The sequence below is a fragment of the Somniosus microcephalus genome, chromosome 3, assembly GCF_052327205.1.
Source record: "Somniosus microcephalus isolate GS21.2 chromosome 3, FLI_Smic_1.0, whole genome shotgun sequence".
NCBI lineage: Eukaryota > Metazoa > Chordata > Chondrichthyes > Squaliformes > Somniosidae > Somniosus > Somniosus microcephalus.
In genome coordinates, this window is record NC_140989.1 from 47,530,465 (window position 1) to 47,549,864 (window position 19,400).

General features: G+C 42.8%; 1 protein-coding gene across 8 annotated transcripts in view; it reads right to left on the reverse strand.

Moving 5' to 3' along the window:
• The window catches only part of LOC147121022 (CAP-Gly domain-containing linker protein 4-like), a 457,143-nt gene that overhangs the window by 308,016 nt on the left and 129,727 nt on the right, over positions 1-19,400 (reverse strand). For all 8 annotated transcript variants that reach the window (XM_085980323.1, XM_085980320.1, XM_085980321.1 and 5 more), the window contains one exon: positions 16,579-16,815. In XM_085980323.1, coding sequence (XP_085836449.1) covers positions 16,579-16,815 — 237 coding nt within the window. The remainder of the gene's footprint in view (positions 1-16,578; positions 16,816-19,400) is intronic.

The following is a 19,400-nucleotide window of genomic DNA, read 5'->3' on the forward strand; positions in this document are numbered from 1 at the left end:
GATAGGCAAGTGGGATTTAGTGTGGACAGGATTCAGGGAGCAGAGTTTAAAATAAGATGGACTTTATGGAGCATGGAGGATGGGAACCAGCAAGGATGACATTGCAGAAATCCAGTCTAAAGGTGACAATGGTGTGGATATGAGTTTCAGCAGCAGTGGGAGTGAGATAGGTTTGTAGGCAGACAATGGTGGAAGTAAGCATAGATGGAAGGAAGCAACCTTGTTGATGAGTAGGATGTGCTGTCTGAATCTCAAATCTAGCTCGAATGGGACACCAAAGTTTCAGTCGGAGCACATGGCCAGGGAGGAGCATGGAGGGAGTGGTGTTAATGGCAGGGGCCAAGAACTATAGTTTTGGTCTTCCCATCGTTCAGTTGGGCCCAGGGATAGATTTTTGGGGTATTCCAAAGTGATTGTGTGAGAAGGCATTGCTAGAAATGCACTGGAACAGTCACATGGAGCTGGAGAGCAGAGAAGCAATGGAGGAGGATGGCATGGTAGACCCTATCAAATGTCACAGAGAGATTAGGGAGAACAAGGGGGAGTAATGCACTGTAGATAAAGTCACAAAGGATGTAATTCGTGCACAGCTTTCACTATTTTGGTGGAACTCAAGATAATTGCTTATTTTAATCCTCCTTCATAAGTAACAGTAAAACATTTCTATGTTGGGCCACAATGGAGAGAAAGGACAGATAATTTCCAATTAATTGAACAAGTTCTAGGGACAGAATTGTCAAAATATTTCAGTGCTACAGCATCCTAGACCTTTTGGCCTGAATACCGTCACCTGAAAATGTCACTCCAGGGCCATTCACATAAAATTTTCATTAATAAATCAAACAATTTACAGACATGACTGCAGCTGGAAGCAATTTCCACATTTGCCACAATTTAGAATCTTCACTCTGTGCACAACCAAGATTTGGAAGTCAGTATACTGGACTAATCATGAGGGAACTGCATACAATGGTGGCACGGCATGTTGCACCACTGTCGGGAAAGTTGGTTTTCCTTGTACTATTCTGGAGCCATATAAACAAATATTGTGTCTGTCTGTATGGGTGTAAATCATACAGAAGATTTTTTTTAATATAAAAGGAACCCAGTTGAGGGTTCAAGGCCCATAGAGCAGGACACTACCATAGCTGAGAATAATACTAATTAGGTGCTAATTTTCGGTTTAAAAAAGCCTGAGGCAGATCAGGAGTTCCTCAATTTTGAGTTCCTAAGACAGAAGAAGAAGTAGACTGTGCAGTGAGTCTTGATTTCAACACAGTGAGGATTGTACGGAGAAGGAGGAACATATAAACATGGCATATTCAGTACTTAGAAGCAACAAGAGAGGAAAGTTCAGAGAAGCACTGACTACTGATAAAATAGAGAAAAAGCAAGAAATGCTACACCAGAGAAAGAAAGTTTGGGAGGTGAAAGTTGAGACATAACCTATCATACATCAAGCCTTTTCCTGTATCCTGTCCACGAGTGCAAGTGATGTGCCAGACGAGCCTCCCCTGATATTGGAGCATTATCCAAGTCCTGGATGAACTTAGGCCTTATAGAAGGTTCAGTTGTTGAAGGGGACATAGAAGAGAAGGCTAGTCACTGATTATAGAAGAAGACAAAAAAACTGTTATGTTGTAAAGGAAAGGGAAGATTGAGGGGCAATCAGGTCCATAGTTTTGTGGTTGGGAGAATGATTTGGAGTAAAAGAGCAGGGCTAAAGGGAAAACATTGGGTAAAGAGCTGAAAATTGGCGGGGGGGGGAGAAAAAAAGAGGAAGATAAGAGATAAGAAGCAAAATACTGCATATGCTGGACAGCCAAAATCAAAATAGAAAATGCTGGAAATGCTCAGCAGGTCCGGCTGCATATGTGGAGAGAGGAAGATAGTTAATATTTCAGGTGTGTTAGAATATTTTAAGATAATTTAAATGGTCAAGATATCCCAGAATCCTTTCCCTTAGCATTTTTAATGTTACTGCAAATGTGGAGGAAAGGGAAACTTGAATCTTGTCCCTATGTATGAACAAAAGACAGTTTGGAAACGCAAAGGCCAAAAAGATAAACACACAGGTCAAGAAAAGGCTCATACCCTGATAAAAGACTAGTTGCCAAGACACCACATACCGCAGTAATAGAGAAAGGTTGGCCGATGCACTTACAGAATCATAAACAAAGCTTGTAGAACAGAGTTGGAGGCTGAAAAGATTATAAGTGAGGTAAACACCTAAATACGTGACCTCAGCAAACTTGCAATTGCATATCATGTTGTTTGTAGGCACCGCCCAAGGTTGTATTATAGTAGAAAAATAGAACATGTTTCCCCCCCCGCCAGTCAAAACCCACAGCCACGCAGGCAGCCTAGAAAGCCGAAAGTGATCACTCCAGGCCTGGGAACCAGGTTGTATTATTTGCATGCCATCTTGTCATTTAATATAATACTGTAGAACAGTTATATAAAACCTAATACTATTATTAGTCAATGTAAATAAAGATTGTTGTTATAAAAAACACTCGTGCTGGAATCATAAGCGGAGTTATTGTCACTGGACTAACAGCCCATTGTTGCGATGGTAACCATGAGGAAATCCACTAACAAGGTCGATGACCTTTCTGAAAGGTCATAGACTGGAAACGTTACCCCTACCTTTCTCTCTCCACAGGTGCTGCCTGATCGAAAGTTAAGGAATAGTTCAAGAATGATTAAGAGAATCATAGGGGCTAGCTAGGGGGGGGGAGGAGGACAGATGAGGGATTAATGAATTACCGTCAGTGCTTGCTGGTGCAGCACCCATCAGGATCCAATCTGGCCCTCTCAATAGGGAGAATGTCAAACACAAATGACTCTTTCAACAAAATCTGGAACTAAGCTTCTTGGGTACTGGGGTGCTCAACTTTCCAGATACCACTAGTACCATTCACGCTCAGCCTCCCAGGACTCAATCTTATGATCCTGGAAGATAAATTCACATCAGTCACTGCAGTAAAAGTGGAAAATTCCAACCACAAGTTGTAATTGGACCTATCATGAAAGAGAGACAGATATTGCAAACTTGGATTGTACAGCAGAAATATTAAAAGGACTGAACATATTTTGTTCAATGCTTAAAAAAGTAGACCTTAAACTTAGTCAAAAAAAAAAATGGTGTATTTATCTAAATTAGAAAATATTGAGTAAGCAAACTACCTCAACAAGAAAAGCTGACTTGTAGTTATCACAAATTTTTTTAATGCAAGAATGTCAGGGGAGCAACTACCCTGCCAATAACTATGAAAATAATTGATCTCTTCTCAGGGTAAAACACCTTTACACAGTACAGGAAAGATGATAATAAATCAGGTGCCAAGGAGCAGCAGGTCAAGAAGAGCGCTGAGAAAGTATGTTTTTTTTTCAAGTTTCCTTGTGGGCCAGGAGGAGCAGGAGTGCTCTCCTGGGCCCCAAAAGGAAATCTTGGGCCACTCTGGCCTGGGTTCCCCCTCACCTCCCCCGACAGCCTCCCCGACAGCGCTCGCCTTTGTTACCTTCCCAGCACCCGATTCACTTACTTTAGTGAGGTCCCCGGTGGCGGCCTCCTGCCACCTTTGCCCCTCGTGCCCACCGGTCTCAAGTCACTGGCACCGAGTTCAGTCAGGAGTCGAGCCTGGTGTATCTAAATGAGACCCGTGAATTCAAATGGTACAGGCCTCACATCGATGAGCTTGATGTTTGCCAGAGTTAAAATCGGGGCCTATGCCCTTACTAACTTCCAGCACTGTCCACATAAGTCTACCGTATGTGGAGGAGGTTTTAGTAAAGAACAGCATTATCCCCATAAATATTAAACAAGAAAGCAAGTACTGATTTGTTTCCCTAAAATCAATCTAATATTGTATTTTTTTTTTTTTAATTCTCCGCCTCCTTCCTACTACTGTTAGGGAATGCAAAGCCTACAGTTTTTAAATTCCATATATTGCATCAGAGTAGACCTTAAACTTAGTAAAAAAAAAAAGTGCATTTATCTAAATTAGGAAATATTGAGTAAGCAGACTACCGCAACAATAAAAGGTGACTTGCAATTATCTCAGTTTTTTTTTTAAATGTAAGAATGGCAGGGGAGCAACTACCCTCCCAGTAACTATGAAAATAATTGATGTCACCCCAAAGTAAGACACCTTTACACAGTACAGGAAAGAAGATAATAACCCGGCGCCAAGGAGCAGCAGGTCAAGAAGAGTGCCAAGAAGGTATGCTCCATTGGCACACTACATAAACTATTAGAAGTGGTCTCAAGTTAATATGTGCCTGGGAAGCATTCTTTTGGATCGATCGGCAAACTGCAAAACACCTCTGCTTTTATGGGTTGCTGACCCAAATTATACCATGCACTGCATTGTAAAAAAAACTGTAAATACCATTCACCAACCATTAAGTACTAAATCTTCTTTTGTAGGAAATCTACTAACCTGAGGGTTCTTTTTAAATTTAGTAATGATTAGGAAACCGTATGAAGGTAGACTCAGCCTAACAGTTACTAAATGTAGTAACTCACACAGCATATAGGCTTAGTGTTGCTTTTTTTGGCAAAAGAGTTATCTTTATTTCAAAAAGGTACAAATGTTCCAAGCACATGCAAAATAAATCTAAGCTATGATTTTCTCTTAGACTGATGGCTGTGTATTTACTATTGGTTACACAGACTAAAATCAAGCTCGTCCTGGCAATTTTGATTTATTTTCTGTATGCAAACGTATCACAAGTGAACTTTCAACTTGCAATACAACAGCCATTAGATTGTCTTTATATATATACTTTTTATCCACACTTTTGTTCTGTTCTTCCCTCCCACATGGCAGCTGTCTTCCACTCTCCCAGCACAATTTACACTTCATCTAGAGCCATCCTTTGTTTCTTAACCTGTCCCATTACCATCTCCTTTTGCCTTGAATATCTCTTAATGTCTCTCAATGTCTCTTAATCTCTCCTGTCTTCTATCCTATCATAGGCCTTCCCATTTGTTCTTTCATCCTCTCCCCCTTTCTCAGCCCCTACACTTGCTTAAAAATCTGTTCCATTTCCTGCTTTTTTCCAGTTCTGACAAAAGGTCATCGATCTGAAACGTTAACTCTGTTTCTCTCTTCACAGATGCTGCCTGACCTGCTCAGTTTCTCCAGCATTTTCTGTTTTTATTTAAGTCATTAGATTGTGTTGTAAGCAGGTAACAATGAAGAGTAAGAACTAGCAAAAAGCAACATTTAAGACAGATAATTAGAATTTCTTTTTGGAATTCTGGCTACTTCTTGCCTGTGGAACTTTTTTTTAGTGAATCTATGGATAAGGTCACTGGTATCTGAACTTGGTAGAAGCCCAACCCAATTTGTCCCCTTCAGAAAATCTAAGTTTGTTCACTTAGTTTGTTGAAATCTGAATTTAAAGTTACTGAAGGCAGATTTTATTTTAAAAAGCACTCAAGATGTGAGCAGTGTTGCCCATCCCTAGTTGTCCTGAGGTGGTGGTGGGCCTTCTTCTCGAACCGCTGCAGTTGGTGTGGTGAGGGTGCTCCGACAATGCTGTTAAGTAGGGAGTTTCAGGAATTCTTTGTAGAAATTTGATGCAATCGACTCGGTTGTTTGGTCATTTTAAAGGGCAGTTACAAGTCAACCACGTTAGTATGGGACTGGAGTCATATATAGGAACATAGGAGCCTGTACCAAAATTCAGTTCGATCATGGTTGATCTGTACCTCAACTCTACTACCCGCCATTGTTCTGCAGTCCTTGATACTCTTACCAAACAAAAAACTATCAATTTCAGTCTTAAAAATTTCAATTGACCCAGCATGTAGCCTTTTGGGAGAAAAATTCCAGATTCCCACTGTGAAAAAGTACTTCTTGATGTCACTCCGAAATAGCCTATTTTAAGATTATGCCCTCTTATTCTGGATTCCCCAGGAAATAGTTTCTCTGTAACTAAATTGAAAAAGGGATTTGATACGGTAAACCCCTCGATTAGATCACCCCTCAGCCTTCTAAACTCAAGCAGAGTTCTGAAGGCGGTATCAACATCAAGACGACGGTAAGGCTCCACATAGTTTTCACTTTGTGCCAATTGGCAAATTCCACCACTGTGAAGCTTTTATCAGTTTGTCCCCTCGTACTGTAGATACTGTATCCACTTTCTCCCTTTTCTCCTTTTTGTAATACAATCGGAGATATCTTTTTTTTTCTGCATGAGAAGACCTATATGAATGCAACCTGTTGTTTCTGTAGATGCTGTAGCCTAACACAATGTACTACAGAGCAGACAGAGATTACTGCCCTGCCAGGTTTTCTCAGTTAGGAAAAAAACTAAACAGCAGCACAGACAACCAGCAAGTACTGCTCCATGTATACATTTGAACATGTAAGCACAAAACTTTCCCAACCCCCCCGAACCACAGAAATGCAATGCAGCAGTAGAACAATGGCTCGATACTCATATTGCTCTCAGCAACTTCTCGTCACCAAAATTTATAAAACTCAGCAAATCTATTACTCTGCAGCCCATGACATTTTCCACACTAGGGCCGCGATTTCACAAGCCGTGGCCAGAGCAGACAGCAGTCGCAAACTCCGCACCCATCTTCATCCCGCCTCCTTCGAGTGATTTTGCCCTGATTGGGCATGTTAAGCCCGCCCTGCGAGGTTCCCGGCCAATTAAAAGGAAGCGGGTCACGTCATCAGATGATTTCCTTAAAGGGGCCATGTCCAAATTCATTTTGAAAGTTGTACTGTCAGTGTTCTACAGCAATGAGGTGCTGCAAACACTGACAAGCACTGCACAGAGGTGCAGGGCTGCAACCAGGCTCTCTCATGACTCCCTCCATATGCTTATGGAGGGAGTCACAGCACACAGGGAGGTCCTCTTCCCATCCAATGGGCGGAAGAGACCTCCCCAGGAGATCAACGCAGCCTGGTTGCACATTGCACAGGAGGACACAAGCAGGGATGTTGTCAGAAGGACCCGGCTGCAGTGGTGCAAACCTTTCAATGATCACAGTAGATCACGAAATGTTACTGCAAAGCCACACTCAACCTCATCCTCCTGTGCCACTCATCACATCCCCATCACTCTGCCTTCTCTATCCTACTCCTGCACGTCCTTACTCACACCAACTTACCTTGCACCTCCACCCATCCCTCTCTATCTACATTATCACTTCCCCATCTCACTAGCCACCCCTCACATTCACCCTCATCCTTGTCCAATCATAGAAACATAGAAGATAGGAGCAGGAGTAGGCCATTCGGCCCCTCGAGCCTGCTCCACCATTTAATGAGATCATGGCTGATCATCCAAATTCAGTCCCCTGTCCCTGCTTTCTCCCCATATCCCTTGATCCCTTTAGCCTTAAGAAATATATCTAACTCCTTCTTGAATATATTTAATGAATTGTCCTCAACTGCCTTCTGTGGTAGAGAATTCCACAGGTTCACCACTCTCTGGGTGAAGAAATTCCTCCTCATCTCAGTCCTAAATGGCTTACCCCTTATCCTTAGACTGTGACCCCTGGTTCTGGACTCCCCCACCATCGAGAACATCCTTCCTGCATCTAGTCTGTCTAGTCCTGTTAGAATTTTATAAGTTTCAATGAGATCCCCTCTCATTCTTCTAAACTCTAGCAAATATAAGCCTAATCGACCCAATCTCTCCTCATATGTCATTCCTGCCATCCCAGGTATCAGTCTGGTGAATCTTCGCTGCACTCCCTCCATGGCAAGAACATCCTTCCTCAGATAAGGCGACCAAAACTGCACACAATACTCAAGGTGTGGTCTCACCAAGGCCCTGTACAACTGCAGCAAGACATCCTTGCTCCTATACTCGAATCCTCTCGCTATGAAGGTCAACATACCATTTGCCTTCTTAACCGCCTGCTGCACCTGCATGCTTACCTTCAGCGACTGGTGCACAAGGACACCCAGGTCTCGTTGCACTTCCCCTTTTCCCAATCTATTGCCGTTCAGATAATAATCTGTCTTCCTGTTTTTGCCACCGAAGTGGATAACCTCGCCTTTATCCACATTATACTGCATTTGCCATGCTTCTGCCCAATCACCCAACCTGTCCAAATCATACTGGAGTTTCACTGTCTCCTCCTCACAGCACACACGCCCACCCAGCTTTGTGTTGTCTGCAAACTTGGAGATATTACATCTAGTTCCCTCGTCTAGATCATTTATATATATTGTGAATAGCTGGGGTCCTAGCACCGATCCCTGCGGTACTCCACTAGTCACTGCCCGCCACTCGGAAAAAGACCCGTTTATTCCAACTCTTTGCTTCCCGTCTGCCAACCAGTTCTCTATCCAAGACAGTACCTTAACCCCAATCCCATGTGCTTTAACTTTACACGCTAATCTCTTATGCGGGACCTTATCGAAAGCCTTCTGAAAGTCCAATCTGTCAATGTTGAGATAGGTTGTTCCAAGGAGGTGACTGTGGAGAGAGAGATTATTCCAAACACTTCAAAAGTGCATAAAGCTCAAAAGTGGGTTCTAAATACTGAAGGCTGAAGCTTCTGAGATTGGAAACTGACCAGCTGTAAAATGGCAGGTTTTAAACCACTTTTGCAGCTGTCACTTATTGATAGAAATGGAGAGTTGTTCAGAACCCGACGTGCTTACCTGGCGTGATCCCCGACCGACGGGAACCTTGTGGAAAACTTGACAAAATGCTTTGGAACTGGGAAAATGGGGATTTAATTACTTTAAACACTCTCCGAACAAGCACAAGTGAATGACTCAGGCAGAAACAGCACTTGGGACGGGTTCAGAGCGGGATAACGGCCAGCTGTCAATCTTTTTGATTTTGACAGCGGACCCGCCTCCACACCTGCCCTCTGAGTGCCAGCAAAATCCAACCCTAGGTCTTGCACTCCAGCAAATCCATTCAGTCTTGTTCCTCTCTAATTCAGCAATCTTCTCCTGCCATGAGTTACTGTTGCACCCTCAGTCTTATGATTCGAGCTTACTGCTTATCTCCTGCTTATTCTGCTCCACCATTGCAGGACATTATGCCCTGCCCTCTAGAACTCTCTCTCCCAAAATCTACTCTGTCTTGCTACCTTTCTCCTTGGTGTCAGCCACCTCCTAAAACTCATCTCTTTGATCATGCCTTCAATTTCTTCTCCCGTTCACCCCAAATTCCTCCTTTTCTTCCCTGGTGCTCACTTCTCTGTCTGTATGAGATAAGAGGATCATTAAATGAATGTAAGTTGCTGTTACTAATCAAATGCTGAAGCACTGCATTGACAAATCCTGTTTTAAGTTAGCTGATCTCAGGTAGGGCAGTAGTGAGTGCACGAGTGTCTCGGCAAAGGGAAAAGAAACAGTCAGAATTTCCAGTTCTGATCGCTGAACAGTGATCCAAATTGAAAAGTATGGGTGAGGACAGAATAAGGCTTGGTTGTCTTATCTCCAAAATTGAACACCTTCCAAAATTTCACTGGGTGCACGTGAGCAATAATTACCTTGATTGAGGTAGCGGAGAGCAGCCAGCACTTGTCGAACTGTATCCCAATGTGTGAATAGTGAGAGGGAGAAATTTTAATTGCAAAATTTCTTTATGTTATGCAACTCCAACTATATTTCCTTTTCACTGATTTTTTTTAAAGTTACGATTCTTTTAAGTCACACTTCCTCTTCCCAGAGTACCTTTCATCTCTATTTCTATACCAATAACAGCAGTAATTTACAGCTAGAAATCTGTGTTTGTGATTTCTTTCTGCTTTTTTTCTCCAATTCACAAGCACTGACAAAGGTGTGATTGCTTGATATGATTCCTTTAAAAAATTGAACAGCACTTAAAATCAACAAGCAAATTTTAAAAAAAAGAGTATTTGCTCATAAAATAGATGCAAGCCTCTGCCCTGCTTGGGAGAGATCTGTACAAATCTATATGAGAAAGGCCATACTGCCTGGTATACGTCCAAATGGTAATACACGCCCATTATGATTTCACAGACTACCTTTCTGGCCTTGTATGCAGCTATATCTCCTAATTACCCTCAGATCAGGCTCTTACATCAATAATGATACATTACACAGCAACAAAAACAACTTGCATTTACATAGCGCCTTTAGCACAAAAAAAGCTCCACGGTGCTTCACAGAGGCGTAAATAAAAAATGGATGCCAAGTCAAAGGAGGAGATATTAGGATAGGTGATCAAAAGCTAAGTCAAACAGGTGGGTTTTAAGCAGGGTCTTAAAGAAGGAGTGGGAGGCAGAGTTTAGGATGGGAATTCCAGAGTTTAAGCCTAATACAGCTGATGGCATGGCCACGAAAGGAGAGGGGATGCACAAGAGGTGTCAGAGGAGCAGCGGGTTTGGTGGAGTATTTGGGCTGGAGGAGTTGACAGAGATAGATAGGGAGGCGCGAGGCCATGAAGGGATTTAAACACAAGGAAGATAGAAACATAGAAGATAGGAGCAGGAGTAGGCCATTCGGCCCCTCGGGCCTGCTCCGCCATTCAATGAGATCATGGCTGATCATCCAAATTCAGTACCCTGTCCCTGCCTTCTCCCCATATCCCTTGATCCCTTTACCCTTAAGAAATATATCCAACTCTTTCTTGAATATATTTAATGAACTGGCCTCCACCGCCCTCTGTGGCAGAGAATTCCACAGGTTCACCACTCTCTGGGTGAAGAAATTCCTCCTCATTTCAGTCCTAAATGGCTTACCCCTTATCCTTAGACTGTGACTCCTGGTTCTGGACACCCCGGCCATCAGAAACATCCTTCCGGCATCTAGTCTGTCTAGGCCTGACAGAACTTTATAGGTTTCGATGAGATCCCCTCTCAATCTTCTAAACTCCAGTGAGTATAAGCCCAATCGACCCAATCTCTCCTCATACGTCATTCCTGCCATCCCAGCCTGGTGAATCTTCGCTGCACTCCTTCCATGGCAAGAACGTCCTTCCTCAGGTAAGGCGACCAAAACTGCACACAATATTCAAGGTGCGGTCTCACCAAGGCCCTGTACAACTGTAGCAAGACATCTTTGTTCCTGTACTCGAACCCTCTTGCTACGAAGGCCAACATACCATTTGCCTTCTTAACCACGTGCTGCACCTGCATGCTTACCTTCAGCGACTGGTGCACAATAACACCCAGGTCTCTTTGCACTTCCCCTTCTCCCAATCTATTGCCATTCAAATAATAATCTGCCTTCCTGTTTTTGTCACCAAAGTGGATAACCTCACATTTATCCACATTATAGTGCATTTGCCATGTTTCTGCCCAATCACCCAACCTGTCCAAATCATACTGGTGCTTTCTGTCCGCCAACCAGTTCTCTATCCAAGTCAATACCTTGCCCCCAATCCCATGTGCCTTAATTTTGCACGCTAATCTCTTATGCGGGACCTTATCGAAAGCCTTCTAAAAGTCCAAATACACCACATCCACTGGTTCTCCCTTATCTATTTTACCAGTTACATCCTTAAAAAATTCCAGTAGATTAGTCAAGCATGATTTACCTTTTATAAATCCATGTTGACTTTGTCCGATCCTGTCACTGCTTTCCAAGTGCTCTGCTATTACATCTTTTATAATGGACTCTAGCATTTTCCCCACTACCGATGTCAGGCTTACCGGTCTATAATTCCCCGCTTTTTCTCTACCACCCTTTTTGAATAGTGGGGTAACATTAGCTACCCTCCAATCCATGGGTACTGTTCCAGAGTCTATCGAGTTCTGGAAGATGACCAGCAATGCATCTACTATTTCTAGGGCCACTTCCTTAAGTACCCTGGGATGTAGATTATCAGGCCCTGGGGATTTATCGGCCTTCAGTCCCATCAATTTTCCTAACACCATTTCCCTACAAATACTGATTTCTTTCAGTTCCACCCTTTCATCAGCCCCTATGTTCCCCGGCATCTCTGGGAGGTTATTTGTGTCCTCCTTTGTGAAGACAGAACCAAAATATGTATATAGTTGGTCTGCCATTTCTTTGTTCCCCATTATAAATTCCCCTGATTCTGACTGCAAGGGCTCGACGCTCGCCTTCACCAACCTTTTTCTCTTCACATATCTATAAAAGCTTTTACAGTCAGTTTTTATGTTCCCTGCAAGCTTACTCTCATATTCTATTTTCCCTTTCTTAATTAATCCCTTTGTCGAATCCTAAACTGCTCCCAATCCTCAGGATTATTGCTTTTTCTGGCCAATTTATATGTCCTCTCCTTGGATCTTATGCTATCCCTAATTTCCCTTGTTAGCCACGGTTGAGTCACCTTTTTTGTTTTATTTTTATGCCAAATTGGGATGAACAAATTCTGTAGCTCATCAATTCGGTCTTTGAATGTTTGCCATTGCCTATCCACCGTCAACCCTTTGAGTGCCATTCCCCAATCAATCCTACCCAACTCGCTCCTCAGACCATCGTAGTTTCCTTTATTTAAATTGAGGACCCTAGTCTCCGAGTCAACTACTTCATTCTCCATCTTAATGAAGAATTCGATTGTATTATGATCGCTCCGACCCAAGGGGCCTCGTACAAGATTGCTAATTAATCCTTTCTCGTTACATAATACCCAGTCTAAGATGGCCTGATCTCTGGTTGGTTCCTCGACATATTGGTCCAGGAAACCATCCCGTAAACACTCCAGGAATTCCTCCTCCACAGTATTGTTACTAATTTGATTGGCCCAATCTATATGTAGATTAAAGTCATCCATGATGACTGCTGTGCCCTTATTGCACGCTTTAATTTCCCTTTTAATGCCATCCCCAACCTCCGCCTTACTGTTTGGAGGTCTATATACCACCCCCACTAACGTTTTGCTCCCCTTAGTCTTTCTCAATTCTACCCATACAGATTCCACATCATCAGAGCTAATATCCTTCCTTACAATTGTGTTAATCCCTTCTTTAACCAGTAATGCTACCCCACCTCCCTTTCTTTTTTGCCTATCTTTCCTGAATATCGAATGCCCCTGGATGTTGAGTTCCCAGTCTTGGCCATCCTTGAGCCACGTTTCTGTAATCCCAACCAAATCATATTTGTTTACCTCTATTTGCACAGCCAATTCATCCACCTTATTACAAATGCTCCTCGCATTAAGACACAAAGCCTTCAGGCTTGTTTTTTTAACGCTCTTAGACCTATTAGAATTATTATTTACTGTGGCCACGTTTGATTTAAACCGTTGATTTCTCTGACTGCCACTTTTGTTTTTCTCCTTCCTATCTTTTGCTTTTATCCTTGTTTCCCTTTCCTCTGTCTCCCTGCTCAGGTTCCCAACCCCCTGCCATTTTAGTTTAAACCCTCCCCCACAGCACTAGCAAACACTCCCCCTAGGACATCGGTTCCAGCCCTGCCCAGATGCAGACCATCCGGTTTGAACTGGTCCCACCTCCCCCAGAACCGGTTCCAATGTCCCAGGAACTTGAATCCTTCCCCCTGGCACCATTCCTCTAGCCACATATTCATCTGAAGTATCCTTCTATTTCTACTCTGACTAGCACGATCATTTTAAATTTGAGGCTTTGGGAGACTAGAATGTAGGTCAGCTAGGATAGGGGTGATAGGTGAGTAGGAATTGGTGAGGGATAGGATATGAGCAGCAGAGTTTTGGATGATTTAAAGTTTTCAGAGGGTGGAGGATGGGCGGTCAGCCAGGAGGGCATTGGAATAGTCGAGTCTAGAGGTGACATAGGCATGGACGTGGGCTACAGCAGCAGGCTACAGTAGCAGTTGGGCTGAAGTGGGGTGGAAGCAGGCGTTATTACGGAAGTGGGAGTAGGCAGACTTTGTGATGGAAAGGATATGGGGTCGGAAACTCAGATCAGGTTTGAATAAGGCACCAAGATTGTGACCAGTCTGGTTCAGCCTGAGACAGTGGTTGGGGAGGGGAAAGGTTTTGGAATTTATGGTGGGGTAGAAGTCGATGGCTTCAGTCTTAACTAATGTTTAGCTGGAGAAAACTGTGGGAAATTCAAGACTGCATGTTGCACAAGCAGCTTAACTACATAGGCAGTGTAGGAATCAAGAGAGGTGGTGAGAGGTAGAGGTGTGTGTCATCTGTATGCATGTGGAAGATGACCCCATGTGTCATGATGTCGCTAAGGGGCAGCATGTAGATGAGAAAGCAGAAAAGACCAAGGATAGAACTTATGGGGTATCTGGAGGTAATGGCACAGTGAAGAGAAGAGAAGCCATTGCTGGAGATGCTCTGGTTACAATCAGGTAGGTAAGAGTGGAACCAATTAAGAGTAGTCCCAGTAAACTAAGCAATGGATTAGAGGTGTTGGAGGAGGATGGTGTGATCGGCTATGTCAAAGGTTGCAGAGAGATGGAGGAGGAGTAAGAGGATTAATGTACCATGTTTCTTTTGATTCGTTTATGGGATGTGGGTGTCGCTGACAAGGCCAACATTTATTGCCCATTCCTAATTGCCCTCGAGAAGGTGGTGGTGAGCCGCCTTCTTGACCCGCTGCAGACCGTGTGGTGAAGGTACTCCCACAGTGCTGTTAGGCAGGGAGTTCCAGGATTTTGACCCAGCAACGATGAAGGATCTGCGATATACTTCCAAGTCAGGATGGTGTGTGACTTGGAGGTGGTGATGTTCCCATGCACCGTCTGCCCTTGTCCTTCTAGGTGGAAGAGGTCGCGGGTTTGGGAGGTGCTGCCGAAGCAGCCCTGGCGAGTTGCTGCAGTGCATCTTGTAGATGGTACACACTGCAGCTATGGTACACCGGTGGTGGAGGGAGTGAATGTTTAAGGTGGCGGATGGGGTGCCAATCAAGTGGGCTGCTTTGTCCTGGATGGTGTTGAGCTTTTTGAGTGTTGTTGGAGCTGCACTCATCCAGACAAGTGGCGAGTATTCCATCACGCTCTTTACTTGTGCCTTGTAGATGGTGGAAAGGCTTTGGGGAGTCAGGAGGTGAGACACTTGCCACAGAATACCGAGCCTCTGACCTGCTGTTGTTGCCACAGTATTTATGTGACTGGTCCAGTTAGGTTTCTGGTCAATGGTGACACCCCCCAGGATGTTGATGGTGGGGGATTCGGCGATGGTAATACCGTTGAATGTCAAGGGGAGGTGGTTAGACTCTCGCTTGTTGGAGATAGTCATTGCCTGGCACTTATGTGGCACGAATGTTACCTGCCACTTATCAGCCGAAGCCTGAACGTCGTCCAGGTCTTGTTGCATTTGGGCATGGACTGCTTCATTATCTAAGGAGTTGTGAATGGCACTGAGCACTGTGCAGTCATCAGCAATCATCCCCATTTCTGACCTTATGTCATTGATGAAGCAGCTGAAGATGGTTGGGCCTAGGATACTGCATCGAGGAACTCCAATCACAACAAATGGAATTTATGATTTGGTTACAGCTGTTTTGGTGCTCTGGCAGGGGCAGAAATCTGATTGGAGAGGTTCAAACAGGGAATTGCAAGAAAGATAATACAGATTTGGGATGCAACAACACATTCAAGGGCTTTGGCGAGGAAAGGGAGGTTGAAGATTGGCAGGGGGATTGCAGGACAGAGGAGTCAAGGGTGGGTATTTTGTGGGGGGATGATGGCAGTTTTGAAAGGGAGGGGAACAGTACCTTAGGAGAGGGAACAATTTACAATGTCAGCTAATGTGGAGGTCAAGAAGGAAAGTTCGCTGGCCAGCAGTTCAATAAGAATGGGTCAAGGGATCAGGAAGTGGGTCTCATGGATGAAATGTTCTTGGAGATTTTAAAAAAGAGTTGAGGGGTGGAACAAGATGAGGTGCTCGAAGGAGTAGAAGGTGCCAGAGGAATAGGGGGAAGAGACCGTGGTGTGCCTTGATGATAAGAGCAAACCATGGTCTCTTCCCCCTATTCCTATATACAATGATGCACCTTAGTAGCATTTTCCCCTTTGTAAGGTACCCCATCCAGTGACCAACTGAACACTTATCCAATATATCGGTATATACTGACTTAAGATAAGTTTGGAATTGCTGCACAATTGTGAGTTGGCCTCAATGATCTCCTTGTCTTCCACCAAACTGACCTACTTGCTGTCAAGTAAAAACTACTTAAATCTTTAATAATTTTGAAAACTTCTAAAATCAGGAAACTGAACAATGACTCTGGAACAAAAATATAATAATATTGCAACAGTTGTGATATCGAGAGTTACTAGCTGGAATAAAACATTTTGCTACAGGAAGATTTGTATTGACCACAATTTTTTATTTATCATTAGAATTTGGATATTATGATATTCTCAAGTCTTGCATTTTAATTCGCATTTTAGGATACAAATTGCTTATTTCTTTTAACAATATTGTCCAAAATTCATGCCTAACTTTTATTTCTATTGATTTAATACTTTTATTCATCATGTAGATATTACAGTGGTTATCAGGTTCACAGACAGACAGACACAGACTGACAGACAAGATTAATGTGGTAGAGAATCCTTACAGATCTCACTAAAATGACAAATGTTATACAAAAGCACACATATAGCAGTGAAAATTATTGTTTATGCTACTGTCAGTAAAAGCAGTCAGTAAGCACAATGGGTCCATGAATGCATTAATCTATCCTCATACTTATTCATTATTTACCTTTTGCCCTGCAATCATCACTCTCTCTCCCAGCTTCAGGCCCAGTGACATCAGTAGTGCCTTCCCTGAGATGTGATCATAGTTTGTCAACATGGCCTTGGATATGTCACATGTCAGCGGTAATGCGTCCAGGAGCACCTGCTTCAGTTCTTTGGCAACTGCTGCGGCCTCTGCCATTTCCAGGGGCATATCCAAGGGGTCAGGAACAATATCGGCTGGCATCTGCCCTTTATCATTCTGTCCGGGAAGAGAAAGGGGTTATTAATAACTGTATCTAGTAAAATTATACAGACATTTCCCTTTCAAATATTGAATTTTGCTTACAGCTTTTTAAATCACAAGTACATTCCACAGCTCAGTCAGTTTTTTCAAATATAAAACTAGTGCGTGGTGCCAAAATTCTAATGGTATTCCATCTGTAGGTGGCGTTATAAGCACAAGATTTTGTGACGAATTGAATCAGACCCACTGTACTGATTATGAACAGTACCCGAAAGTAAAAAATTGTTTGATAACCTGATGGGTTAAGGTTGCTTAAGCAGCTCATTCTCATTTGTCTAATGTGGCAGTGTTTACAGTGCTGTTCCTGAGGTAGAATGAGTATTTCAAGATTGCATGTTAAAATCTGCTATACACAGCATGAACGCTCATCACGTGAAATATTCTGCCTACTCTGTTGCCAGTTGTAGCATTGCTCATATGCCACGTCTTTCACCAGACAGCTCTAAAGCCGGAATACAGTGAAAATTGCCAGAAAAAATAAAATCAGCATGATAACCGGAATTGTGAGAACCATGTAAAAAAAAAAAATGGAATAAAGCACGTGGCAAAAATGGACAACTCCCAGAACAAACGTTTGATAAGCGGCACAGAATTATTTGGAAAGCAGCAGTTCTTCAGCCCCGAGGAAGTGTAGGAAGACACCTAGATCTGTGAATAATAACTGTACTCCCACAAAGTAACTAACACCAGGAGCCATAATACCCCCCCCCCCACCTCAATGAGGACCAGAATGCATGGAACAGACTTGCACCTTTAAAACGTCCTAAGGCACTTCACAGGAGCGTTGTCAGACAAAATTTGACACCGAGCCGCTGAGGAGATAGGCTTGATCGCAGTGGTAGGTTTTAAGGAGAGTCTTAAAGGAGGTGAGAGGTAGCAAGGCGGAGAGGTTTAGGGAAGGAATTCATAGCTTAGAATGTGCAACTTGAGTAGCTGGAGATGAAGGTGATCTGTAATGGCAGGAGATCAGTGTGTAGTAAACATCAGAAATAATAATCTAGGAGGCGGACTAATCATTAACATTGCCACAAGAGACCTACTAGTAGTATTAAAAAATATTTTAATTATCTTTAGGAAGATAGCAACAATTTTATAACTAATTAGGCCCGCTGTGAGGATCTGCTAATTAGGGTCTTGTACCAAAAGCTGCTTCAATGACGTTAGTTGCAGATACATTGCAGAAGTGTTCCACTGACTAACCTAGAAGTCAAATCTTCAAACTGGCCGAGATATATCCATGCTAAGAGATGTTCGTATCAGTTTGGTGAAGGATGCCAGTGTACACTTTCTATTTTAAGCAGGCTATGTCAGCATCAACTTACTCCAGGTCACATGTAACAGATTAGTTGCACAGTTAAGCTCCCTTTGCTCTACACCAATAAATGTGCCCTAAACCCAAACTCAGTAGAGCACCACTACCACGAGTTTGAGTATTTCCACTCCTCATACCAGCTATCCTTATGCCATTCTGAACAAACAAATTGGAATGAATCATGGGCAATGTTGTCCAATGATTGTCCCAATTCATTTCATATAAAAACTGGCACACAAAGCCCATCATTTTGGCCAGGATTCAAAACCCAAATCTCAGAAGTGGCAGGACCATGTGGTAACTCTCTGAATAGACTGTGAAACAGATACTGGGGGTGAAATTCTTCTTGGGCGGGAGCACAAAACAGGCGATAGTGCATCAGCAGGCTCAGTGTATAACAAGTTGCCAATGCGCGAACACCCATTTTGCGCTACTGCCAAAAATGAATTACTTACAGCCTCCATTTACTTCTACTGAGGTGAATATTAGTAGTTCACCGATGCAATACCCCAACTTTCTCTTGTCAGTGGAACAAAACTATTTTCACAAGTGTTTTTTTGAAAAAAAAACAAATAAGTAAGCATAATTAAAATTTTCCACAATTTACAGAATAATTCAAAAGAACGTAAAACCAATTACGTACTATTTTACTGCATTTTCAGTGTATTTAACAAAGGGTTTTTAAGCACAGAAAGGACATTATGCTAATCTTTACCTATTACTGTGTTGTAAATTTGTTCACCAAAAGAAACATCCAGTTACGACAATTTGGACACCTTCAACAAATTGTTTTTTTTTTTTTTTTTTTAAATTGTAAACCTCAATGGGATGTGGTTTAAAAATTAATTCAAAAAACTTAACTGTACTAAGCTTAGGACAAGCAGCTCTGCAGGTTATACTTAGAATCAAAGATAATTAGGAGATTATGCAATGTCTTTTGAAAAGCACTTGCTCTATAGCCATGTATGCGCAAATATTTTAGCTTATTGTAATTCAAATATCACTTGAATACACAAAAGGAAATCTGTATGTAAGAGGCTATGAGTTAATTAAATTATTTTCATAGAATCATAGAAATTTATGGCACAGAAGGAGGGCATTCGACCCATTGTGCCTGTGCCGACCGAAAAAGAGCTAGCCAGCCAAATCCCACTGTGCAGCTCTTAGTCCGTAGCCCTGTAGGTTACGGCCTCTACCACCCTTTCAGGCTGTGAGTTTCAGACCCCCA